The sequence below is a fragment of the Dipodomys merriami genome, unplaced genomic scaffold (genome assembly GCF_024711535.1).
Source record: "Dipodomys merriami isolate MVZ:Mamm:240054 unplaced genomic scaffold, mDipMer1.0.p SCAF_6, whole genome shotgun sequence".
NCBI classification, from domain to species: Eukaryota; Metazoa; Chordata; class Mammalia; order Rodentia; family Heteromyidae; genus Dipodomys; species Dipodomys merriami.
This window is the reverse complement of record NW_027206179.1, coordinates 516,029-543,428: the sequence shown is the minus strand read 5'-3', so window position 1 is coordinate 543,428 and position 27,400 is coordinate 516,029. Positions and strand designations below refer to the sequence as shown.

General features: G+C 46.4%; 2 protein-coding genes and 1 pseudogene across 2 annotated transcripts; 2 read left to right on the top strand and 1 right to left on the bottom strand.

The window, feature by feature from the left end:
- Window positions 1-232: 232 nt before the first annotated feature.
- Window positions 233-1,186, bottom strand: LOC138813603 (olfactory receptor 7A10-like). The gene has a single exon (XM_070002007.1). It carries the CDS (start codon window positions 1,184-1,186, stop codon window positions 233-235), a length of 954 nt encoding a protein of 317 aa, XP_069858108.1.
- A 9,220-nt stretch (window positions 1,187-10,406) lies between these two features.
- On the top strand, window positions 10,407-11,378 carry LOC138813602 (olfactory receptor 7A17-like). Its single transcript, XM_070002006.1, has one exon. The coding sequence runs from the start codon at window positions 10,413-10,415 to the stop codon at window positions 11,376-11,378; it is 966 nt and encodes a 321-aa protein (XP_069858107.1). The 5' UTR covers window positions 10,407-10,412.
- A 9,243-nt stretch (window positions 11,379-20,621) lies between these two features.
- LOC138813601 (olfactory receptor 7G2-like) lies at window positions 20,622-21,549 on the top strand (annotated as a pseudogene).
- The last annotated feature ends 5,851 nt before the right edge of the window (window positions 21,550-27,400 follow it).

Here is a 27,400-nt window from a genome sequence, read left to right as displayed (position 1 = left end):
CAAGAGTCTGAGAAAATGGAAAACAATGGAAAAGATATGATTGACTATCACAGAGAAGGAAGGAAAGTGACATGGGCTTTGTGTTTGAATCACAGTGATGCTAAGCCCAGAAGAAGAAAAAAAGAAACAGAAATCCTAGGAATAAAAGAAAAGGAACAAATTCTAGTTCCAATGATCACAGAATCTGAGGTCTGACCTCGAGGATCTGAGTTTAGCAATCATGGTGGTTTCTTTAGTCTCCATAAAGTTGGCCTTTTAGAGATTTCATATCAAAAAGTCTTTTCAGGGCCCTCTTGATGTCTTGGTTCCTCAGGCTGTAGATGAAGGGGTTCAGCATGGGGGTGACCACCGTGTACATCACCGAAGCTGTGGCTGACAAATGAGGGTTTTGAGTCACCGCCGAACTGAGGTACACACCCAGGAGCGTGCAGTAAAACAAGGAGACCACAGACAGGTGAGATGCGCAGGTGGAGAAGGCCTTGTACTTCCCCTGGGCTGAATTGATTTTACAGATGGAGGAAATGATCTTGTAGTAAGAGTGAAGAATGCCAGTGAGGGGACAGCAAACCAGTAGAAAAGTGCCAAAATACATCAGCACATCATTAAGAAAAGTGTCAGAACAGGCGCTATGGACCACCTGGTTAAGTTCACAGAAAAAGTGGGGAATTTCAACATGAGTACAGAAAGAAAGTGGAAGCACCATTAGGCTCTGTAACAGAGAATACAGGACATTTACGACCCAGAAGATCAGCACCAGCAGCACACAGAGCCGAGGGCTCATGATGATCGTGTAGTGCAGGGGGTGACAGATGGCCACGAAGCGGTCATAGGCCATCACCGTCAGCAGGAAAATATCCAAGTCTATAAAGAATATGAAAAAATACATCTGGGCGATGCAGCCCGTGTAGCTGATGGCCTGGCTGTGTGTCTGGAGATTGAGCAGCATCTTGGGGACGGTGGTGGAAGTAAAGCAGATGTCCACAAGGGACAGGTTGGAGAGGAAGAAGTACATGGGTGTGTGCAGACGGCAGTCAGAGACAGTGGCCAGGATGATGAGCAGATTCCCGAGCAAGGTGAGCAGGTACATGGACAGGAAGAGCCCGTAGAGGAGGGGCTGCACTCTGGGATCTTCTGAAATTCCTAGTAGGGCAAATTCTGAAATTTGTGTGTAATTCTCTGATCCCATAGAGCTGCAGTGATTAACTGGAACAGAGAAAAAAGGAGTGACACAATTATGCAGTGGAGACATGAAGAAAACAGGTATACATATTTGTTACAAGGACAGAAAGTACCATGTAGGAAATTATTGGGACAAAATACTACCATGGAGGGTTGAGAAGTTGGCTCAGTGGTATAGTGCTTGCCTTGCATGCATGAGGCCCTGGGTTTGAAACCTCAGCACCACATAAACAGAAAAAAACAGAAGTGGTGCTGTGGCTCAAGTGCCTTGAGCTGAAGAGTTGAGGGTCAGCACCCAGACCTGGAGTTCAAGCCCCATGACTGAAAAAAAAAAAAGAACCTATGATGGAAAATGGAATATAGAAAAGAAGGTCCACTGAAACATTCTCCATTGTCTGCTCAGCCAAGGCCCGCAGGGAAGATGCTCATTTCAGATCTTCAAGGTTCAGAATACAGAATGCACAAGAGTCGGGCTGGGAAGGTGGCTCAGTGGTAGAGTGCTTGCTTTGCATGCCTGAGGCCCTGGGTTTGATTCCTCAGCACCACATAAGCAAAAAGAAAAAAAAGCTGGAAGTGGCGTTGTGGCTCAAGTGGTAGAGCGCTAGCCTTGAGCTGAAGAGCTGAGGGACAGCACCCAGGCCCAGAGTTCAGGCCCCACGACCGGACCCCAAAAAAGAAAAAAAAAAAAAAGACTGCGCAAGAGTCTGAAAATAATGAGCAGAGTGATTGCATTGCTGCTCAAATTCTAGACTCTAGGAGCTTTTCAAAAACTTTTTTTGTCAGTCATGGGGCTTGAACTCTGGGCCTGGGCACTGTCCCTCAGCTCTTCAGCTCAAGGCCAACACTCTACCACTTGAGCCACAGCACCACTTCTGGTTTTCTGGTGGTTCATTGGAGAGAAGAGTCTCACAGACTTTCCTGCCCTGGATGGCTTTGAACTTCAATCCTCAGATCTCAGCCTCCTGAGTAGCTAGGATGACAGGTGTGAGCCATCAGTGCCCAGCCACTGTTCTATTTTTATACAGGCATTTAATCACATTCACCTTCCTCCACCCTCTCCACACACCGTTCCTCACCCTGCTGGTGCCCACTCACCACCTGGAAAAATAATCCATACAGTGGTCTCCTGGTGACATGTAAATATCATGGCTTTTGTACACTCACTAGATCAAGGAAAGGAGGAAATGCAGGCTGATGAAAATTATGTTTCTCCAAAGGGAAGCATGAATTGGGCCCAGAAATCCCAGGTTGCAGATTTCTTACTTAACCTTGAAGTTATATATATATATATATATATATATATATATATATATATATATATATATATAGAGAGAGAGAGAGAGAGAGAGAGAGAGAGAGAGAGAGAGAGAGAGAGAGAGCTGTTCTCTACAATGTGTTTTAAGAAGCATTGAAAAAAAAATAGGCTGGGCTGTAGCTTTGTTCTAGAGAGCTTGCCTAGGTTAAACCTGATCTCCATACTCTAATAAACACTTAAAAGCATGAAGAAGACAACACATTGCTTAGGAGAGAGAGTGTGTGAGAGAGAGAAAGATGGGGGTAGGAGAAATTGAGAAACTGTGAGACAAAGAGACAGAGAGATATGAATTTTTGCCAGTCCTGGGGCTTGAATTCATGGCTTGGGCACTGTCCCTGAGCTTCTTTTTGCTCAAGGCTAGTACTCTACCTCTTGAGCCACAGTACCACTTCTGGCTTTATTCTGTTTATGTGGTACTGAGGAATCGAAAACCCAGGGCTCCCTGATGCTAGGCAAGTACTCTATCCCTGAGCCACCTTTCCAGCCAGTGAAATACTCTTAAGCAGGTAAACATCTACCTATTTCAGTTAGTCCTTGAACAGTTGCAAGACAGAAAACATGCCCTTAGTTTTTGGCTAGATTCCAACTATACCCATATTCCTTTGCGGACCAGCAGAATAACAAAAGATCAATTCCCCCCCTCCCCCCAAAAAGACAGACGAAGCATGTTCTTTGGTTGCTAGAACAGGCTAACATCCAGATTAGAGAAACAGGGTCAAAGGGAAGAATCAGACAAAAATTCAAACAGGAAAGAGTCAACCAAGCTACGTACTGGTGGCTCATTACTGTTGTCATCCTGGTTGAGATCTGAGGATCACAGACCCAAAATAACCAAGGCAGGAAAGTCTGTGAGACTCCTATCTCCAATTGATCAAACAGAAAGCCAGAAAGGAAGGTGTGGCCCAAGTGATAGAGTTCTAGCCTCAAAACTCAAACACACTGATTGAATCAAGCAAGCAAACCAACCACCACAACCTTCTCTCTGGCCAGGCTAGGTCACCATGACTCATAAGGCAACCTGCAGTACATATTTTTGTCTTCTTGTCTTCCATCTCTGTGAAGCAATCCTGCAACACCATCCGGGTTCTTAGACTTACCTGAGTGGGTTTTCTGAATGGAAGGTCTCTCTACCCTCAAATCTGTATTCTTCCTGAGGTGGTCGACAAGAGACTGAAGGCAGGAGGCCAGATGAGACAGCAGGAAGATATTCAAGCCTCCATCCCTCTCAGATGAGCACTCCCAAGGAGATGAGCATATCCTGCCTGGAGGAAGGCTGCTTGTGTTGAGAGATGCCAGGGGAGCCTGCTCACAACTCTGGGTGTCTGTTTATTCTGTACATTTCCTTCTGGCTACTCCACAGCCGAACTCACCATTTCCCTGTAGGACCTTGTTCTACACCAATGTTTTCCATGCCAACCCTCTGGTCCCAAGGGACCACCAGAGCAAGTGAGTCTTTTCTCTCTACTACTACGCTTTTCCCATGAGCCTCTGGACTTCCAGAGACCTAACCTCATAATAACATCTCAATTAAAGTTTTCCCACACTTGGAGCCTGACGAGCCTTTGTTGAGTAAGTCCCGTGTGTCCTTCCCCTCTCCCTCGCTCACCTTCTCTTGGGTTTTGAGAACACACACATTCAGATAATCAATTTGGGATGTTCTGTGCTAACTTTTGTTTTGTTTTGTTCCTGTCAGTGGTGGGGCTTGAATTCTGGGCCTGAGCGCTGTCCCTCAGTTCTTCAGCTCAAGGCAAGCACTCTACCACTTGAGCCACAGCGCCACTTCTGGTTTTCTGGTGGTTCATTGGAGAGAAGAGTCTCATGGACTTTCCTGCCAGGGCTGGCTTTGAACTGCGATCCTCAGATCTCAGCTTCCTGAGTAGCTAGGATGACAGGCATGAGTCATTAGTGCCCGGTTCTGTTATCTTGATGTGAGAAAAAAATACCACAAAAAAATGAACTCCCAAACAAGTAGAAGTAGGGCTTTCCTGTTCTTAACACAACAGTTGTCATTTCATTATCATTATTATTTTTGAAAAGTTTGAAAATTATGGAAGACTTATTCAGATTTCTTCATGCACATTTTTCTGTTTAACTTTTTCTTTTCCTTCCTTCCTCCCTTCCTCCCTTCCTCTCCCTCCCTCTCTTCCATCCTTTCTTCTTTTCTTTCATCAGTCATGGAGCTTGAACTCAGGGCCTTGGTGCTGTCCCTAAGCTCTTTTGGTCAAGGCCAGTGGGCCACTTTGGGTCACATTTTCCATTTTCCAGGGCTAATTAAAGATAAGAGTCTCACAGATTTTCTTGACTGGGTTGACTGAACCATAATCCTCAGATCTCAGCTACCTGAGTAGCTAGGATTACAGGAGTGAGCCACCAGTACCCAGCTCTTTTCTTTCTTTCCTTCTTTCCTTCCTTCCTTCCTTTTTTCTTTCTTTCTTTCTTTCTTTCTTTCTTTCTTTCTTTCTTTCTTTCTTTCTTCTTTCTCTCTCTCTTCTTTCTCTCTTTCTTTCTTTCTCTCTCTCTCTTTCTTTCTTTCCTTCCTTCCTCTTTCTTTCTTTCCTTTCTTTCCTTCCTTCCTTCCTTCCTTCCTTCCTCCCTCCGTCCCTCCCTCCCTTCCTTCCTTTCTTTCTTTCCTCCTTTCTTTCTTTCTTCTTTCTTTTTGGTGGGTCATGGGGCTTGAATTCTGGGCTTGGGTGCTGTCCCTCAGCTCTTCAGCTCAGGGAGAATGCTCTACCACTTGAGTCACAGCACCACTTCTAGTTTTCTAGTGGTCTATTGGAGATAAAAGACTCATGGAGTTTCCTGCCCGGGCTGGGTTTTGAACCATGATCCTCAGATCTCAACATCCTGAGTAGCTAGGATTACAGCCACCAGTGCCTAGCTTCTTTCTCTTTTTTTCTTTTTCTTTCTTTTCTTTCTTTCTTTCTTTTTTTTTTTTTTTTTTTGGTCATGGGTTTAACAACTTATAAGAATTCTCTGATTTCTTTTGCACTCTTTGCAGTCAGTGCAATGAGGAATCTCAACCTGTATTTGCACAAATGGGTTAGGGATGGATAAGGGAATGGGGCCCATTGGTAGACCAGATGGAAGCATTCAGACAGAATGGCAACATCATGAAGGTGGGGAACATAGCAATGTCTCAGAAAGTGCTCTCCACCAGGACCATGCCTGTCCTCCTGGGCATGGCTCATGACCCAACACACTGTGCAATGCCCACAAGGCTAGATAATGGAGGACAGCTCCCAGTGCTGAAAGTGAGTCTTGCCCAACAACCAGCAAAACAGCCGGCTATGGCCCTCATCCACACAGGAACGGAATCTTTTCACTGCCTGGACTGATACTGTAGGAGGTTCCTCATCTACAGATGCAAACTCTGTCTCAGAATGGGTTGATTTGTCCTGAAAAAAGTCAGCAGACTTGCCTGGTAGATGAGAAGCAAGAATTAGCCTATAAATGGACAAGTAAAGAAGCTGGGTGCTATGCAAGGGTGAATACAAATGTATTCACTGAAATTATGGTAGATTCTGAACCATCTGATGCATCGGGGCATGGCCCCTTGATTTTAATACTTGTTTTCCCTGGCAACACAAATGGAGGGGACAGGAGGCACATGGAAATGTTTATCCCTCAGAGAGAAAAGCTCCTCCTAGTGACCAGCAGTAGCTCTCAGGGTAACACTTCTGTTGGAAAAGTAGCCCAGAATCAGACACCTGACCCTTGGCCAGGAGATTCCAAGTGCTGAGGATTAGAGCCAGTGCTCTGAGCATGTGGGAACAGCTCAGTGAGTCCTAAGCTGTAACCTCAGCACAGTGGTAAGAAACTGAACCTTGTTGCTGACTGCCCTTCCTGAACACTGTGAGTGGAAGGCAATGGGAAATATGCTGCCCATGACTTGATTAGATATACAAATCCTAATGCAGAAACACAGCCAAGGAAAGAGCAAAGCAACGTGACTCCTCTGAACGCCAACAGCTCCCCAACAACAAACAGCAACAAGGAAATGAATGAAAACCAGACAAAGAACTGCAAACCGACTCTAAGCATGATCAAATGAATGGGATGTGGTAGGTTAAGGAGAGATAATGGAATTCATGACATACATGTAAAATAGTCCTAATGGAATCTGCTATTTAGTACAATTAAAACATGATCATAAAAATGAAGAAAAAGGCTGGGCGCTGAAATCCTAGCTACTCAGGAGGCTGAGATCTGAGTATTGAGGTTTCAAACCAGCCCAACAGGAAAGTCTCTCTAAGACTCTTATCCACCTGAAAACTGGAAGTGGAGCTGTGGTTCAAAAGGGTAGAGTGCTAGCCTTGAGCAAGAAAGCTTGGGGACAGCATCCAGGCTCTGAGTTCAGGCTCCAAAACCAACAGAAAAAAAAAAGAAGAAAAGCTGGATATCTGTTTTGCTTTCTGTCTTTACAATGCAGTTTTTGCCCTCATGGTTTTTCTGCTTTGTAATCATCTGAATATTTCTTGTTTTATTGTTCATATTCTTTTTATCTTGGTCTTAAAAACATTTATTTTACTAGCATATATTTAGTTTGTGTAAGAGGTTGTTCATTGTGATTATCTGAATATTTCTGTCTCCTCTAAAATGCACCTATTAAAGCTGGGCACTGGTGGCTCAAAGCTGTAATCCTACCTATGCAGTAGGCTGAGATCTGAAGACCATGGTTCAAAGCCAGCCTGGGCAGGAAAATCCATGACACTCATCCCCAATTAAAAAACCAAGAAGTGGCACTCTTCCTCAAAGTGGTAGAGCATTAGCCTTGAGTGAAAGAGCTCAGGGACAGCATTCAGGCCCTGAGTTCAAGCTCCCATGACCAATGGGAAAAAATGCACCTATTGAGATCTGAACACCTAGGGTGCTCAATAGAGCCAATCATGCAACCATTCCAACCTGAATTGGTGCAAATGTACAATGAGGTTCAAAATAGTGCCAACCACAAAGAACGAACTTTTATCAGAAGTCAGACTGCACAATTCCTTTTCATTGCAAATCTCAAGCTCTAATGCACACACCATGGAATCCTGTATCATTTTTGGCACTTATCACTTTGCTTGAAAAACGTGTCTATAAGTGCTGGGAATGTGACTTGGTGGCAGAGTGCTTGCCTAGCTTGCATGAAGCTCTGGGTTCAATTCCCCCAGTACCACATACACAGAAAAAGCCGTTAGTGATGCTGTATCTCAAGTGGTAGAGTGCTAGCCTTGAGCAAAAGCTCAAGGACAATGTCCAGGACCTGAGTTCAAGCTCCATAACTGACAAAAGTGTTTATACATACTTGAGTAAATACAGCTTTTTGACATATTTTATAAGCACGGTATTTTAATTAACTGGGGAAAAATAATATATAGCCAAGGAGTGTACTAATTTTTATTTTTATATTAAGGGATCACAGGTCAAGGACCCTAACTAATTTTTCTTTTTTTCTTTTTTTCTTTTATTTATTTTGCAGGTCGTGAACTCTGGGCCTGAGCATTGTCCTTCAGCTCTTCAACTCAAGGCTAGCGCTCTACCACTTGAGCCACAGCACTACTTCCAGCTTTTTCTGCTTATATGGTGCTGAGGAATCAAACCCAGGGCTTCATGCATGCAAGCCAAGCACTCTACCACTGAACCTCCTTCCCAGCCCCACTAATTTTTCTTGAAAATGTCAGAAATGGTGTCCACCACACATTGAGTACTTTGGGCCAGCCAGCAGTCACCAAGTCAAGAAAGTTATCATTTGAAGACAACTTTAATTGAGGGTTGGAAAAGGTGTGAGGAAATTAGACCTTTTGAAGTCACACAATGAATGGAGGAGGGGAGGTAATAGAGACTCCCTCACCTGACAGCCTGCTATCAGAGGACCAAAGACTCAGCAAGATGAAATCATTTCCTGTGCAGCAAAACATCCCCAAGGGAAAGGGCGTGCTTGTTCAAGGCTGGAATCACCAGAGGGACAGGCGCCCAGCGAGCTGACACAGCCGGCTGTAAATACCAACCCTGCCTCTGTCCCTCCTCATCTGCACGGGACACGGCTGCTGCTTCTGGGGTCCTCACGTGGCTTGGATACGGACGCCTGACCCCCATTCTGTTGGCCTGCCCGGTTACGCATCTTGGGTCTCCATCGGTGACCACCTCACAGAAAGGATCTGGAAGTCGCATGGAGGTCTCCACTTACATCCATCCAGGTGAGCTCATAGCGTGCACCAGGGAGAGGTTCTGAGAGACTGGATCGCAGTCAGAACACTTACCTAAGGCCACCCGCCCCACACCATCCAGCCAAGCACAGAGCTGGGGGCTGGCGGGGGTCGTTTGCTGCGTATGTTTGATCCAGTCGTCTGATGTGTCTATTTGCCCTAGCAAAGAGGGATGTGAACACTGAGCTCAGCGATGCAGGGTTCTTATCGACAGTGAAGAGAAGGTGGAGAAAACCCAGGTGGGAGAGAGTTTGACAGACTAAGGGTGGCTTCAGTTAGTAGAACACACATCCAAGGAGGCTCCGGTTCATCAGGGGAGAGGAGAAATTAGGTGCCCGTCTGTTGTAAAAATCAGAGCTAAGGGTGAGAGAACTTCTATTTCTTCTTATTATTATTATATTACTACTATTACTATTATTTTGATTGTCCTGAGGCTTGAATTCAGGACCTGGGTGCTGTCCCCGAGCCTCTTTGTGCTCAAGGTTAGTGCTCTACCATTTGAGCCACAGCACCACTTCCGGATTTTTCTGAGCAGTTCACTGGAGATAAGAGTCTCATGGACTTTTCTGCCTGGGCTAGCTTTGAACCCTGATTCCCAGATCTCAGCCTCCTGAGTAGCTAGGATGACAGGTGTGAGCCACTGGCACCCAGCAAGAGAACTTCTTTTTGTGGTTTTATTATCATTAAGGCAAGTGAATGCATTCAATTTATAAATCTGATTTAATGAAATTCGTGTGTTTTCACACATTCATATACAATATACTATTTAGGATACAGCCATACAATGTACTTTCACCATTCTCCCTGAACCTTCTCACAAGGCAAATTGTCTGTAAGATTTACTTTTCCACTTCCCACTGGTACATTATATATATATGGATGGATGGCTAAACACATATGTACATTATATATAAGTATATACATATATATAATGTGTGTGTGCATGCATATGTGCTAGCTGTTACTGGCGCTTGAACTCAGGGTCTTGATCTCTCACTTGACTTTTTACTCAAGGCTGGTGCTCTACTATTTGAGCCACAGCACCATGGTTCTGACTTTTTTGGCTGGTTAATGGGAGATAGGAGTGTCACATACTTTCCTGACCAGACTGGCTTTGAACTGTGATCCTCAGACTGTGGCATCCCAAGTAGCTAGGAAAACAGGTGTGTGAGCTACCAGTGTCCAGCTTAACATTTGTTGGACTCTATTTTTTTTTTGCTGGTTGTGGACCTGAACTCTGGGCCTAGGTGCTGTCCCTCAGCTCTTCAGCTCAAGGCTAGCGCTCTACCGCTTGAGCCACAGTGCCACTTCCGGCCTTTTCTGCTTATGTGGTGCTGAGGAATCGAACCCAGGGCCTCATGCATGCAAGGCAAGCACTCTACCACTGAGCCACCTTCCCAGCCCTTGTTGGACTCTTTTTGAACACAAACCTTTTATTTCCTAGAAATTAGCAGCAAGATGATCATCATGAAATTATATTCCTCAAAAGCATGAAATTCAAGTTGTTTTTTTTTTTTTTTAATACATGACCTCTAGAGAAAAGGCTAAGAATGGAATGAGATTCTTTTCCCCACCCCTAGAAAACAGAGATGGGGGAGAGAATTCACACAGAAAACTTTGGATCTACTGTCACGGTTGCAGAATACATATGACAGATAGCCTTTTATTCAGCTTGCAGTTGGATACCTGCGTGGTGTTATTTTCCCTTTCTTGTTAGCCAGAGCAACCACATGGAACCCAAGAATGACACGCAGAGTTTGGAATTCTTTCTTCTGGGAGTTTCAGAGGACCCCGAATTACAGCCCCTGCTCTACGGCCTCTTCCTGTCCATGTACCTGCTCACCGTGCTTGGGAATCTGCTCATCATCCTGGCCACCGCCTCTGACCGCCGTCTGCACACGCCCATGTACTTCTTCCTCTCCAACCTGTCCCTGGTGGACGTCTGCATCACCTCCACCACCGTCTCCAAGATGCTGCTCAACATCCAGATGCACAGTCAGGCCATCAGCTACGCGGGCTGCGTCACTCAAATGTATTTTTTCCTACTGTTTTCAGGGTTGGATATCTTTCTGCTGACAGTGATGGCCTATGACCGCTTCGTGGCCATCTGTCACCCCCTGCACTACACGGCCATCATGAGCCCCCGGCTGTGTGTGGGGCTGGTGCTGGGCTCCTGGATGGTGAGTGTCTCACACGCCATCTTACAAAGCTTGATGTTGCTGCGGCTGTCTTTCTGTGCCCACTCAGAAATCCCCCACTTCTTCTGTGAGCTCAACCAGGTGGTCCACAGCGCCTGCTCCGACACCTTTCTCAATGATTTGGTCATCTACCTAGCTGCTGTGTTTTTGGCTTTCGTTCCCTTTGCCTGCATCCTGTATTCTTACTCCAAGATCGTGTCCTCCGTCCGGGCCATGTCCACGGCCCAGGAGAAATACAAGGCCTTCTCCACCTGTGCATCTCACCTGTCTGTGGTCTCCTTGTTTTACTGCACAATCCTGGGTGTGTACCTCAGCTCTACTGTGGCCCAAGACTCACACTCAACGGGCACGGCCTCGGTGATGTACAGCGTGGTCACCCCCATGCTGAATCCCTTCATCTACAGCCTGAGGAACAAAGACCTCAAGAGGGCTCTGAACAAACTCTTAGTGGCAGACAGTATGAAAATGCCCTCGGTCTGCAGACTGAATTGTGGGTGACGGCAGGTTTTAAAGACTCGGGAGCAGGCTGAGAGTATTTTTGTTTTTGTTTTTCCCTTATCAGACAATGGATGGCCAGCATATCCCTTTTCTTTTAACCTGGAGTGTGAATTTCTCTGATTTTGGCTTCTCTATGCAATTCAGTTACCCAATTTGCCGGTACTGGGGCTTGAACTCAGGGACTAGGTGCTACCCCTTGGCATTTTTACTCAAGACTAGCACTCTACCACTCGAGTCACACCTCCATCCATTTCCAGCATTTTGTTGGTGAACTGGAGATAAGGGTCTCAGGGACTTTTCCGCCTGGGTTGAATCATGATCCTCGGATCTCAGCCTCCTGAGTAGCTAGGATGACAGGTGTGAGCCACTGGTGCCCAGCTCATACTGCATATTTTGTAATAGCTGGAATAAAAGGATTGAAATGTTCCCACACACTAGGAACTACAAACAATGAATGCTTGAGAGAATACACTAAATCCTCTGATTTGATTATTACATTATATCTGTACATACACCTATCTATATCTCAAAAACAACACTCCAGCCGGGCGGCAGTGGCTCACACATTTAATCCTGGTTACTCAGGAGGGAGAGATCTAAGAACTACAGTTCAAAGCCAGCCTGGGCAGGAAAGCCTGAGACTCTCATCTCCAATTACTCAAAAAAAAATCACAGTCCACCCCATAAATATGCACAAATAATAGATGTACATTTGCTTTCCTTTGTTTTATTATCTTCAAGTAGTTGTGCAAGGAAGTTTTGCCACTTAATGAAGCTGTTTATGCATATGAAGCATCTCAACTGACACGGGGTCTAGGTTGTAACAGTCACACACAACGCTTTGTAGTGAGCAATCCAATTAAAGAGAAATAATGATAGTCTTAGAGCAGTTGCCTCTCTAACCAGTGTCTTGATAAAATAGGTTCCTGAGAGGAAATGAGAGTAAGAAAAAATTTTCCCAGAAGCCTCAGGGAGTCCAGTGGAGAAACAGAGCGTTTTCTTTTGTTCTGTGTGAAATATGAAATGTGTCTGCAATGGAAAAGAATCTGTCCCAGGTCCCTGCTGCTCCCATTCTCCCTCCGTGACCCTGGGTTTTCCAGGGCTTTCTTTTCTCTTCAGCCCTGACATGCAGAACATCCACACTGGAATTTAGGGCTCAGCTCTCCCTCCTTAACCAACTCCCGTGCTTTGTGGTCTGCGTGGATTCCAAATGGTTTTCCCAACAACAGAAAGGCATGGCTCAAGGGGTGGAGCACCTGCAAGCTGACAAGCCAAGCAAACGTGAGGCCCTGAGTTCAAATCTCAATACTGCCTCGAAGAAATGCGATTTTTCTCCTACTATCCCTTCCCTCCCCTACCTCCTCCCCACACCCCCCCCAAGTTGTAAAGTTCTTTTCCAACATAGTGTCTTTTATCGTTGTTGCAATGGGTCATCCTGGGCTCTTATAACAATGCTTGACAAGAAATGTGCTCATTACCTTTCTCATGTAACTGTAATGCCTCTGTATAGCATCTTTACAATAAATTAAAAATTTAAAAAAAGAAATCTGATTTTCTTCTTCTTTTTTTGTTGTTTTTTGGTTGGTCATGGGGCTTGAACTCTGGGCCTGGGCGCTGTCCCTCAGCTCTTCAGCTCAAGGCGAGCACTCCACCATTCGAGCTACAGTGCCACTTCCGGTTTTCTGGTGGTTTACTGGAGATAAGAGTCTCACAGACTTTCCTGCCTGGGCTGGCTTTGAACTGCAATCCTCAGATCTCAGCTTCCTGAGTAGCTAGCATGACAGGTGTGAGCCACCAGCACCTGGCTAAATTTGATTTTCTTAAACAACCCTCCTGCCTAGCCTCAGGGAAGAAAACCAAAATAACTCCACAATCCCAATTTGTATCATTTGAAACATTTTGTTCCAATGCTTCCTAAAAATAAAATTTATTTCTCACACAAGCAAAATGACACAAGATACAATTTTTGAACTTTGCATTTATTACTTGTCAGCATTTATAAGTATGTTCCCTTTGAAAAATGTTCAAAGGCTCCATTATAAAGTTGAAACACACATCCTTCCTATTTATTGAGGCTCTTTCATTTGCTTAATAATTCTTCTGCAACAGATGTCCATGGCTCAAATCTGTCATCCTAGCTTCTCAGGAGGCTGAGAGCTGAGGATCGTAGTTCAAAGTCAGCCTGGGCAGCAAAGTCTGTGACAAAAAAGCCAGAAGTGGCACTGTGGCTCAGTGGTAGAGCACTAGCCTTGAACACAAAAGCTCAGGAGGCAGCGTCCAGGCCATGAATTCAAGTCCCAGCATCGGTGTACACACACACTCACACACACACACACACACACACACACACACACACACACACACAATCTCATGACTGGGGGCAATTAGGATGGTTCCACATTTTCATTGATGTAGATTGAATGACTATGGACATAAATCTCTGACTTTACCATTGATTGCATTTCAGCTTATGAGTAGTATTATTTTTTCTGAGTGGTATTATTGAGAAGATATGAACCATGCTTTAAATTGCCATTATATTTTGAGAATTAGAAATACCAAAAATAGAATGAACTTCATGAGTATGTTAAACAGCAAAGAAAAAAAGTATCTCCACTAGACATACTCAGCATTAGCAGATAGTGGGTATTTCTGAAGCGCTTTTCAATACTGAATTGGCAGATGGCCCTTGTTATCTAACTATGCAAGGAGTGGAAGGAAAAGTGTCATTTTTTTTCTCCACGTGGGAATAGGGAGCTGGAGGGGAGAGCACAGACAGAGAGTATTTCCATAGGATATGGGTACATCTAACTACTGAAGCTGCGTGTGTGTGTGTGTGTGTGTGTGTGTGTGTGTGTGTGTGTGTGTGTGTGTGTGTGGATACTGGGACTTGAACTTGGCACTCAGCTCTTGCTCAGTTTGTATAGATGCAGTCATCTGTTGTTCATCGTTAATGCAGACATTGGCAGCTTGCCTATCTTGGCTATTTTCAGCATTTCAATGAATATGAATATGTGGACATTTCTCTGAGACAATAGTTTCCCGACCCTGGCCGGTGTCCAGCTTGCCGGGTGCGATCGCAGTCGCATACTGATACCTGCGGTCCAGCGTGCAGGGAAGGTGCGTGTTCTGAGTTTCTCCACCAGCCACGTTCCCCACTCCTCAGCGCTCATGTCAGGATTTCAGATGTCAGCATCGTCGTTGTTTCTCTTGTTTCTTTTGGTCTGAGACCGGGACTCAAATTCAGTGGCCGATGCTTTTGCCCACAGGCTGGTGGTGCTCTCCCAGCTGAGCCAGGACTCCAGTCTCCAGAGCTGACTTTCTTGTGAGCACTATGGTTTCTGTTGTGTTCTCGCCTCTTGGCAGGCAAATCAAGTGTGTGCCATGGCGCTGCTTTCGTACCAGCTCATAAAATCCCACCTCGTGATGCAGTTGCATGAGCTGCGGAGTCCCTGGAAGTTCAGAGCGATTCATGGCCACAGAGCAGAGTCTCCACGGTCACCATCACTGTGGGCAACTGTGGCTGTCATCACGTTCTCTCATTGGCTGCATTCACCATGACATCACAAAGGTTTCTGGAGACAGGAAGTGAGTCTAGAATTTCCCAGGATCCTGTGGGGCAGCCGTGGTGATGGGGAAGAGGATTTTCCCCCAGGGCCTGTGCATTGCCCAGGACACGGTGATGTCCTGACCCCATGGATGTCCTCTCTGACCCTCCTCTCGTGCGGCTCCTAAGTGGCTCATGCAGAGTTTGCGGTGCAAGTGGTAGAGCACCTGCTCTGAGTGAGAAAGTCCAGGCACAGTGCCCTGAGTTCAAGTCCCAGTATCAGTACACACACACACACACACACCTCATTAATCCTAATTTAATTAAGGGGAAATCTTGAGTCTGTGTGTGTGTGTGTGTGTGTGTGTGTGTTGCTCCTGGAGCTGGAACTCAGGGCCTGGGTGTTGTTCAGTCAAGGCTAGTGCTCTGCTACTTGAGCCACAGTTCGACTTCTGGTCTAGTTGTTGATAGTTTATTGGAGTTGAGAGTCTCACAAACTTTCCTGCATGGCTGGATTTGAAGCACAGCCTTCGGCTCTCGACCTTCCACGTGGCTAGGACGTCAGCATCCTGCGAATCAGTTTATTGAGATATTGAGATATCAGGAGTTTGTGGAGGCCAGAAAACCAGTGAAGTAAAGTTGTTCATTCATAGACTTTTGAAAACTCTTAGTGGAGGGCTGTGCTAGCTATGAGTTTGGGCTGATGCAAGCGAGGAGAGTGAATGGAAGCACGTTAATGACTGTTGTACGTTGTGCTGGGCCAAGTGTCTTGGGAACAGCAAATCTCAGAACGGAAAAAAAAAATTGCTTCTTGGCAGTGACATCCCTAAGGGAGAATTATGCACTCAGGCCTGGAATAAGAGGAAGGGGACAGTCTAATGAGCAGACCTGCCAGAAATCCTTCTTCTGACACCATCTTAACTGTGGACAGCCTTTTTATTTTTTAGTCTGCTGCTTGCGCCCTCGTGGTTACTTATTATGCCTGTATATGTATATGTATAGCTTAATCTCCATCACGTAGTAAATGATCAAAAAAGGGATTTTTAAATTTTCCAAGTGGAGACCTTCTATTCAGAGAACCCACATCAGTGAGTTGGAGCCCAGCAGTGTTGGCCAGAAATCTGAGACAGTGTCAAGAATATTGACCAGAGGTCATCTTGAGCGCTGCGTATGATCACTTGCTTGCTGGTTTGATGAATGCATGGATGTGTTCGTGTCCAGGGCCAGGAAGGGGCAGGAACTCAGCAGTGTAGGTCAGTGTTGACAATGCCAAGTGCTGGCCATGGAGACACAATGAGAGGAGGATGGAAAGAGTGTTTCATCAGATGGGAGAGAAAAAAAGAGCTTATTACCTATGCAGGAAAATACAGCGACTTGAGGTGGAGCAAGATTTTCATTTGCTCATATTCCCTGGTGCATTTATCCTATTTCCCCTGGAAGATTCTAGTTTACGATTTCCCTATTGACTTCTGGAGTGATATGTTGCTCAAAAATTTTTTTAAACTCAGACTTTGTTTTCTTGCTTATTATATTTGCCTTCTGACCTAGAACATTCTGATAATTTTCAGGATGCTTTTGCCATCTATTAATTTTATTTTGTTGGTCGTGGGGCCTGAACTTTGGGCCTGGGCACTGTCCCTGAGCTGCTTCAGCTCAAGGCGAATGCTCTACCACTTGAGCCACAGCACAACTTCCAGCTTTTTCTGCTTATGTGGTGCTGAGGAATCGAACCCAGGGCTTCATGCATGCTAGGTAAGCACTCTATCACTAAGCCACATTCACAGTCCCAACTTACCTTTGTTTTCTTCTGGTGCTAATCCTGGGATTTGAACTTAGGGCCTGGGCACTGTCCAAAGGCTGTCACTCTATTACTTGAGCCACAGGATTTTTGAGAGTTAACTGGAGACAAGAATTTCACAGACTATCCTGACCAGGCTGGCTTGGAATCACAATCTATCTCAGTCTCTTGAGTAGCTAGGATGACAGGTGAGAGCCATCAGGGCCAAAATGGTGTCTAAACACTTTTAGCTCTTAGACAAAGATGGAGAATGGGGCAAGAATTCAAAGTCTGGGAGGAGTCACGTACGAAACTCCAGAATTCAGGTCTTGACTGTAGAATGTGCATATGCAGTATTTTATTTTTGCCAGGCTAGCATTGCTTAGCTCTCTCAACTGTGTTTTTCTCATTGTTGCTAGTTACTCCAAGTCCACATGGCCAATGAATAACTCTTGGTCTTCAGAATTTCTACTTCTGGGACTTTCAGAGGACGCTGGACTGCAGCCCTTTCTCTTTGGGCTGTTCTTGTCCATGTACCTGCTCACTGTGCTCGGCAATCTGCTCATCATCCTGGCCATCATCTCCAACTCCTATCTGCACACGCCCATGTACTTCTTCCTCTCCAACCTGTCCTTCATGGACACGGGTTTAACCTCTACCACCGTCCCCAAGATGCTGCTGAACATCCACACAGACACCAAGGTTATCACATACGAAAGCTGCATCACCCAAATGCAGTTCTTCATCATCATTATGGATTGGACATCTCTTTGCTGACCCTGATGGCCTAGGGCCGCTATGTGGCCATCTGTCACGCCTGCGTTACGTGGCCATCATGGATTCTAAGCTCTGTGCGTGGTGGTTCTTCTCTTGGGTTGTGAATGCTCTTCACTCTATGTTACGGAGCTTCTGGTGTTACGGCCGTCCTTCTGCGCTGCTGTGGCAATCCCACGCTTTTTCTGGGAGCTGAATCAGGTCATCTGCTGTGCTTGTCTGGCAGCTGTGTTCCTGGCTCTGTCCCCTGGCTGGCATTCTGTCTGTATTCCTCCTCCAAGATCGTTTCCTCCATCTGTTAAATCTCACCAGCTCAGGGCAAGTGCTGTTTCCACCTGTTCTTCACACCACTTCGTGCTCTCCTTATTTTATTGCTCCTGTCTTGGTGTGTACACTACTCCCACTGTGACCCAAAACTCAGACTTCGTGGCCACGGCCTCAGTGGTGTACACGGTGATCACTCCCATGCTGAACCCCTCATCTACAGCCTCAGGAACCCAGACATCAAGAGGGCTCTGAGAAGACTTCAAGGTAGGAAGAATGGAAGCGGCCCTTGTACGGAGCCTGGAGCATTTGCCCGGATGATGAGAGATGCAGAGTCAGATGGGACTGTTGATGCTCCAGAGGTAGAAATGATTGCCTGTATCTGACCCCCAGAGTCTCCTTGTTGGTGTCAGGTTTTCTATGGAATCCACTTGCAAAATGTGCTTTCCTATGCTTGAAGCTAGTCAAATCGCACCCCCTCCCCAAATACCCATCTTTGGATCAAAAATAGCTGGAATTCCCCACTTATTGCTGAGGACATAATTTTATAAACAACCTCCTCTTGATGATATAAATGCCACTCGATAAATCATCTTTTTTTAAGAACAGCCATCAATTGAACAACTATGGGGAGGAGAAAAATCTTCATTTTGCAGCTAAGAAGATAAAAATGTTATCATGGAAAAGGAGATTTTCTCCTTTCTTGGGACTCTGTGATTCCTTCTTGTCGTGTCCTTGTGTCCCTTCTGAATGACATGGCTGTTCAGCATTCGGTGAGCGACTGTGGTGAGCAGGTTGTATTCCCATGCTCGAGGTCCTGTTTCCATTCTGCTCAGTTTTTGTTTGCCCAACTTTATCTTGGGCAATCCCTCCCCTGAGGCATCTTCTGTCATCTCCCCAGACTGATGCATATGAGGGAGTATGGATATCTTTTTCCTACGTTTTAATTAGTAGGTATTTACTGTACAATTGTGGTATTTCCAAGCATCTACATGACATACACACACACTGGTCATATTCACTCCATTCTTTTTATTTTTCCCCTCTTCTCATTTTTAACTTCCTTAAGAAAAAGCAAGTCCTGGCTGGGAAGGTGGCTTCATGGTAGAGTGCTTGCCTAGCATTCATGAAGCCCTGGGTTTGATTCCACATAAACAGAAAAAGGCAGAAGGGTGCTGTGGCTCAAGTGGTACAGTGCCAGCCTTAGCAAAAGCAGCTCAAGGACTGTTCCCAGGCTCTTGAGTTCAAGACCCAGAGCCAGGAGCCTCTAATCCTACTCAGGAGGCTGAGATCTGAGGATTGTGGTTCAAAGCCAGCCCAGGCAGGAAAGTCCATGAAACTCTTATCTCCAATAAACCACTAGAAAACCAGAAGTGGAGCTGTTGCTCAAGTGGTAGAGCACTTGCCTTGAGCTGAAGAGCTGAGGGACAGCACTCAGCCCCAAGTTCAAGCCCCATGACTGACAAAAAAAGAAAGAAAGACAAAAAGAAAAAGCCGATCTTAAGGCTTGAACTCGGGACCTGGGCACTGTCTTTGAGCTCTTTTGCTCAAGGTTGACTCTACCACTTGAGCTACAGCTCCACTTCCAGCTTCTTGGTGGCTGTCAAGGTCTTCTCCATCTTGGCCTCCAGTGTGGGCCTCCTGGGCTGCATGTTTGCCCCTAAGTGCTTCATCATCTTGTTGAGACCAAATAGAATTTCTATGCAAGGATTTGGGGAAAGTCACATTCTGGGAGAAATAAAGCTTCTTAAGATAAACATATGGAATCCTTAGAATCCAAGTCTCGTAGGCAATTCTATACTATTTTGTATGTCCACATTCAATTGAATTTTAGTAGATTCTTCAATGAATAAGTCACTCATTCATTCCAATGGTAGTGTTAGAAATTTCAAGCAAGATTTTCTAAATTTGAATTTTATTCTGGATATATACTTGATTCTTCTTATTTAAAGTGCATTGAATGCTTTCCTTCTCATTTGGTTTACACTTTTTTTTGTCAGTCATGGGGCTTGAATTCTGGGCCTGGGTGCTGTCCCTCAGCTCTTCAGCTCAAGCCCAGCACTCTACTACTTGAGCCACAGTGTCACTTCTGGTTTTCTGGTGGTTCAATGGAGATAAGAGTATCACAGACTTTACTTCCAGGCTGGCTTTGAACTTCGATTCTCAGATCTCAGCCTCCTGACTAGCTAGGATACAGGCAAGAGCCACTGGTGCCAGGTTTCCAAGTTGTTTTTTTTTTTAACCAGCACCAACACAGAGATTATAATTAATAAAGGCACATGACCTCACCTCAGCTCTCTGACAATTAGCCAAGGCTTCCAGTCTTTTATAAATCAAACAGAATTCTCCACCTTGACAAGGCCCTGCCCTTCCCCTTCTGCTCATCCCAAACCTGACCTACTGTACAGCCTCAAAAAACAGGTGGAAAAAAAATTAAAAAAAAAAAACAGGTGGCCTTGGAGTCACCAATACTTACAGAATGGTAAAAATCAAGAGGATTTTGTTGTTGTTTGGAGGTTGGTTGTTTGGGCTTTTGTGTGTGTGTGTGTGTGTGTGTGTGTTGGTCTTAGAGTTTGAACTGGGCCTCAGAGCTGTCCCTGAACTTGTCCTCAAGACTAATGCTCTGCCACTGGAGCCACAGCTCCACTTCTGGCTTTTTGGTGATTCATTGGATTTAAGAGTTTCAAGGGGTGGGGGGGCTGGGAAGGTGGCTCAGTGGTAGAGCGCTTGCCTTGCATGCATGAGGCCTGGGTTCGATTCCTCAGCACCACATAAGAAAAAGGACAAAAAAGCCAGAAGTGGCGCTGTGGCTCAGGTGGTAGAGTGCTAGCCTTGAGCTGAAGAGCTCAGGGACAGCACCCAGGCCCAGAGTTCAGGCCCCATGACCGGACCCAAAGAAAATAAAAAGTTTCACGGATTTCTCTGCCTGGACCCAGCACTGCAGCCCCTGGTCTTCAGCCTCTTCCTGTCCGTGTACCTGGTCACCGTGCTGGGGAATCTGCTCATCATCCTGGCCGTCGGCTCCCACGCCCACCTCCACACCCCCATGTGCTTCTTCCTCTCCACCCTCTCCATCACAGACCTCTGCATCAGCACCACCACCATCCCCAAGATGCTGGTGGACATCCAAGCCCGGGACCACAGCGCCTCCTACCCCGGATGCCTCTCCCAGCTCGGCTTTGTCTTGGTGTTTGGCAGCTAGAGAACTGTCTCCTGGCGGCGATGGCCTGTGACCGCTACGTGGCCGTGTGTCAGCCCTGAGGTATGCCATCGTCATGAGCACGCGCGTCTGCCTCCTCCTGGCTCTGCTCTGCCTGGGCATCGCCACGGGCAGCGCCCTGCTCCACACGCTGCTGCTGCTCCGGCTGGCTTTCGGCCCGGATGTGCAAATACCCCATTTCTTCTGTGAACTCGTCCAGGTCATCGGCCTCTCCTGCTCCGACACGTCCATCAACATCCTGCTGGTGCATTCGGGGACCAGCCTGTTCGCCGGTGTGCCTCTCTTGGGGATCATCTTCTCCTACAGTCACATCGTCACCTCCGTGCTGAGGATCCCAAGCGGGAGGGGAAGGCACAGCGCTTTCTCCACCTGTGGCTCTCACCTCTCCGTGGTGTGCTTATTCTATGCGACAGGCATCGGGGTGTACATGAGTTCCGAGGCCACTGCGTCCCCCACTAAAATTGCCGTGGCTTCCGTGATGTATATCGTGGTCCCTCAAATGCTGAACCCCTTTGTGTACGGTTTGAGGAACAGGGAAATGAAGGGAGCCCAGAGACAGCTCATCACCGGGGTGCCATCTGGGCAGTGACTGCATCAATCTCCATCAACTGTGGTTTTTCAGAATCGGAGAAATACCGGGGAGATGGAATACTGAGCCCTTCTAGCCTTGTTCTTGGGGGGGGGAGGCTAGGTGCCAGTGGCTCAGGAGGCTGAGATTTGAGGATCACTGTTTGAAGCCAGCCCAGAAGGAAAGGTCCCTGTCAGACTCTTATTTTGCAGAAGCAGCAGCAGCAGAAGCAGCAGCAGCAGCAAAAGAAGAAGGAGGAGGAGGAGGAAGAGGAAGAGGAAGAGGGGAGGAGGCGGAGGTGGAGGAGGAGGTGGAGGGTGAGGAGGCGGCGGTAGTGGCATTGTGGCTCAAAATAGTTGAGAGCTAACCTTGAGCAAAATGGCTCAGGGACTGTTCCCAGGCCCAGGTCCTGAATTCAAGCCCCAAAACTGGCATCATAAGGAAAGAGAGAGAGAGAGAGAGAAAGAAAAAAAGGAAGGAAGGGAAGGGAGGGAGGGAGGGAGGGAGAGAGGGAGGGAGGAAGGAAGGAAGGAAGGAAGGAAGGAAGCGAGGAAGGGAGGAAGGAAGGAAGGGAGGGAGGGAGGAAGGGAGGGAGGGAGGAAAGGAGGGAGGAAGGGAGGAAGGGAGGGAGGGAGGGAGGGAGAGAGGGAAGGAGAAAAAGGAAAGAAAGAAAGAAAGAAAGAAAGAAAGAAAGAAAGAAAGAAAGAAAGAAAGAAAGAAAGAGGGAGGGAGGGAGGGAGGAAGGAAGGAAGGAAGGAAGGAAGATAGGGAGGGAGGGAAGGAGGGAGGGAGGTCATAAGGAGAAACTAGATTCAGCCGGTTCCCGTGGTTGGAACTTCCTGCCTTGCAACCCGCAGCTTGCTGATAGACATCGACTATAATTCAAATGAGCACATAACTAGATAAATCACTGACATGTCCCTGGAAGATGGCAGCCTCAGGAAATCATGCTCATCTCCCCCTTACTCAGTTCCATCACTCAATTTTTTTTCTTTCTGTTGGTCATGGGGTTTGAACTCTGGGCCTGGGCGCTGTCCCTCAGCTCTTCAGATCAAGGCTAGCACTCTATGACTTGAGCCACAGCGCCACTTATGGTTTTCTGGTGGTTTCATTGGAGATAAGATTTACAGCCTTTCCTGCCTCGGCTGGCTTTGAACTGTGATCCTCAGATCTCAGCCTCCTGAGTAGCTAGGTTGACAAGCATGAGCCATGGGCTCATCACACAATTTGACATCTCAGTGCCAAGGGGATGGTTTGGAAATTAACTTTTTTTTTGTTTTTGCTTTTGTGCTGGTCCTGGGGCTTGAACTCAGGGCCCATGCTCTGTCCCTGAGCTTTTATGCTCAAGGCTAACTCTCTAACACTTGAGTCACACCTCCACTTCTGGCTTTTCGGTTGTTCCTTGGAGATAAGGATCAAATGAATTTTCCTTCCTGGGCTGGCTCCAAACTGTGATCCTCAGATCTCAGCCTCCCAAGTAGCTGGGATTACAGGCATGAGCCAGCAGTGGCCAGAAAAATCTTAGACTTTGGAGAAAGCTTAAATAGAGAGTTGGGATAAAGCATTAGGAGATGAGATCTGTGCAGGACTAGTAGTAACTCCTGATTCAACTGACATTTAACTAGCTGTCTTGGGGATAATCTGAAAGAAGGTAAATATGCTTTCTTGGTAAATTCCCCCAGGGAAATGACAAGTTCAGGCTGGGAACAGGGGGGAAACGAACCTAAAGCGCAGATTTACAGCACTGTGAACACCTCTGCCATTGTCCGTGTGTGTGTGTGTGTGTGTGTGTGTGTGTGTGTGTGTGTGAGTGTGTGTGAGTGTGCGTGTGAGTGTGTCCCTGGCTGGGCCACACAAGCTGGCTAGCTTTGGGGTACCCCATCTTGCTCCAGACCCAATGCTAATCCACTCCCTGCCATCTTCCATCCTTCACTGGTATTGGGGAGAATTCTTCCCACACAGGACCTTCCACTCATGAAATCCCACCCAGGGGAGTCTGAGAGCCCAGCTGGTGCCGAGGAAGAGCTGCGGACAGACGGAAGCCTCCGACGTTTACCTAAGGTCAGGAGAGCGCCACCGCAGCCGGGCCCAGGGCTGAGAGGCGGCTGCGGCCACTGCTTAGCGTGGTTAATTTACTCGCTGACGCTACAAAGGGACGTGGAGGCTGAGCGCAGCCGTGGACGTTGTCCCGGGCTGGGAACGGACAGCAACGGCAGCCCAATTAGAGGAGGATCGAGATGCATAAAACCGTCTCCCACAGGTAGAGCGGGGGCCACGGACATAGCAGACATTTAGGGAAAAGAGAGGACCTTGCGGTGAGCTGAGGGCGTTTATGATTTGTAAGATGGAGAACCACTGAAATTCCTTTTCTTACTGTGATCATTTGCCTATTTTCTATACTCAGTGGCATTTGGAGGACATTTTCTAGATTCGTTGTAGATATAACTTTGTATTCTTTCTCGATAGACTGTTTCACTCATCCCCCTTTTAAATGTTACCCCGAGGAATATTTCTGTCTTTGTGCAATCAGAGTGAGTCTGTCCAGCCAGGAACTTTATGTGGAGTTTTCTCGATATGTCCTTAAAGCTCGTTATTTACTCTCATAGCAAGGTCTTTTGCTCCTCTGAGTTTTTAAAAAGTCTGTGAAGCAGGTGACTTACTGTATTTCCCTTCAGATAAACAGCAATGTATGTTGTCACCTAACCCATCAAAAGCATCCCCAACTCAATTCAAAGACAACCTTGTCAGAAGTGAAATGGCATGCTACAGACTTAGTGTGTGTGTGTGTGTGTGTGTGTGTGTGTGTGTGTGTGTGTGTGTGTGTGTGTGTAGTCCTGGAGCTTGAACTCAGGGCCAGGGTGCTGTTCCTGAGCTTTTTCACTCTAGGGCTCTACCACCTGAGCCACAGCTCCACGGCTAGTTTTATTTTGGTATTTAACTGGAGATAAAAAGTCTCACAGAATTTCTTGATTCAGCTGGCTTTGAACCACAATCCTCAGATCTCAGCCTCCTGAATAGCTAGGATGATAGATATAAGCCACTGGAGCCTGGTGAGACCTGGTATTTCTTTTTATTGTTTCAGAAAAATGACTCACACTAGCTGGACATTTACAATGGGCCACATTTTAGGAAAGCATTCTTTATACATTCTTTCATTTCTAGGCCATCTTGGTTGTATTATATTATCCATATAGTATGTGCATATGCTTAGTTATTAATACATTATTAATGCTTAATACAGGTGTTGTACACTTTACCTTCCCCTCACTACTAATTTCTGTATGTCATAATCTGTCCTTTTCTTTCATTTTACTCCATATTTGATTATACTCATAGAGGAATACATTCACATACCTCTGTGGAAATGCAAAGGAGAACAGAGAAAGTGATTTGCTGCTCATTTTGGTCTTATATAACAGAGACCAAAAAAAAGCAAGATGTGCATCAAAAATATCGTGGAATATGTTGGGTTTTGTGAGCTGGACTTGTCATGATCAATAGCATGTCTTCCTAATGCATCCATTTCCTGAGGACAGGATCTCATTCTTTTTGTGAGTGTACCCATCCTTGAGCTTTTCTGCTCAAGGCTAATGCTCTACCACTTGAGCCACAGCTCCACTTCCAGTTTTTTTTTTTTGGTGTTTATTGTAGATAAGAGTCTCACAGACTTTCCTGACCGGGCTGGCTTCAAACTACGATCCTCAGATCTCAGCTTCCTGAGTAGCTGGGATGACTGGCCTCTGAGTATTTATTTCATTCTTATTTATCCATTCATGTGTTGTTGGGAACTACTACAACAAACACAGTGATGCAGGGGTCTTTCTGGTCCACACCTTCCCCACAATCTCTCTTCTTTTCACCTGCTTGAAAACATCTCCCTCTTCCTATAGAAGACAGGTTCCAGTTCATCCCCTGGGAAGGAAGTCACCTGAAAACATGGCCCGAAGCAGCCACCACACAGTCACCCCTACCCACCTACCTGGCTTTGTGGTGCTTTCTGAGCTGAGTGATTCAGTCTTCATGGCTTAGGTTCCAATTTTGGCCCCGCTCTTTGCTTCTTACTTGACGTCAACATCCCTTCTCTATCTCCCCAAACCCTCCGAGGCCTACTCCATAGTATCCCTCATAGTTCTCCCTAGAGTTCACCCTCTTCCCACTGTCCTGCAATACAAGGCTGACATCACAGGCTGCAACACACACACACACATCACACACACTCACATTCTCATACACACTCTCACACACCCTCTCTCACACACACACACACTCACACTCACACACACACTTTGGTGATCTCTTCTGGACCGAATCATCCTCCCCTCTTCCCCTCCAGTGTCTGACTACAACTCATATCCAGCCTCAGCCTTCTTTCAATTGCTCACAGGTTCTGATTTTTTTTTAATGCTATTTTCGGGGCATTCAGGGTTTCTAGAAGAAAAACAAAAACCTTAGCTCTGGATTCCCGAGATCTCTTCCCACTTTCCTGGCGATCCCGCATGGAAATGGAAATTTCAGCTTGGTCTCTCTGGCTTCTGGGGCAGGAAATCAGAACTTCCGGTTCCGAAGGGACTCCACTCACCGACTTCCGGTTTCCGGATTCTGAGGCGATTCACTTCCGGGTAGGCCTCTACCAGGGGCTGCCTCGTGAAGCGCTCAGTCTCCCCCGATCCCAGGAGCTCGGGACTGGCAGATCTGGGTGGATTGCTGATCTTTCAAAGAATCAAGAGTAAGGAAGCCAAGAAGGCTGTCTGTAAGATGAAACAATGCGAGAGGGAACAAAAGAAGAAAAGAAAAACGGAAACAACACAAAAACAAATCACCCAGCAACCAGGATCGTGGCTTCTGTGTGGGGTGGCCTGGGCCAGCCTTGCCTTCCTTTCTCTCCTGTCATGCGTGTGACACACACAATCCCCAATTTACAGACAGGAAAACTGCAGCAGAGGAGAAACATCTCAGTCACCAGAGCTCAGTGATCAAGGTAGACTTGAACTGCCAGTAGATCAGCTCTACCATGGAAGTTTCCAACATTTTCATCAAAGTCCCTTTGCCCACTCCCCGTCACCACCACCAAAAGGGAAGGGAGCTCGAGGAGCATGAAGAGTTCTCTATGGGGATGGTGTCTCTTCCATAAAGAGACATGTAATGCCATAAAAGCTGGGGGGGGGGGGGGAAGCAGGAATGGGAAGGGGAAACAAAGGAGGAGGCAACAATGCTTGATAAGAAATGTACTCATTACTTTGCTCATGTAACCCCTCTGTATGGTATTTTCACAATAAAAAAATAGTCAAAATAAAAAGAGGATTTTAAAAAAAAAGGCTAGGCCCAGCAGCTCACACCTGTAATCCCAGCTACTCAAGAGGCTGAGATCTAAAGAGCATGGTTCAAAGCCAGCCCAGGCAGGGGAAGTCCATGAGACCCTTATCTCCAAAAAACCACCAGAAAGCCAAAAGTGGGACTGTGGCTCAAGTGGTAAAGTGACAGCCTTGACTGAGAAAAGCTTAGGGACAGTGCCCAGGTCCTGAGTTCAAGCACTGGTACCATTACCAACAAAGAATGCCACAGAATGAATGCACTATACCAATTTCTTGATAATGGAATGTTCTCATCTAAGTGCAACCTTGGCCAATACTGGGTGAAGGCTACCCACGACTTCTTGGTGCTGTTTGCAACTTTCTGTGGATCTGTATTTCAGAATCAATTGGGTTTAAAAAAAAATTTAACCTCCTGGCACTGGTGGCTCACACCTGTCACCCTAGCTACTCAAGAGGCTGAGATCTGAGGACTTTGGTTCAAAGCCACCCAGGCAGCAAAATCTATGAGACTATTATCTCCAGTAAACCACCAGAAAACCAAAGGGGCTCTGTGGGCCAAG

Excerpts from the sequence above, each read along its gene's own strand:
- LOC138813603 (XM_070002007.1), bottom strand. The coding sequence starts at position 1,186 with ATGGGATCAGAGAATTACACACAAATTTCAGAATTTGCCCTACTAGGA.
- LOC138813602 (XM_070002006.1), top strand. The coding sequence starts at position 10,413 with ATGGAACCCAAGAATGACACGCAGAGTTTGGAATTCTTTCTTCTGGGA.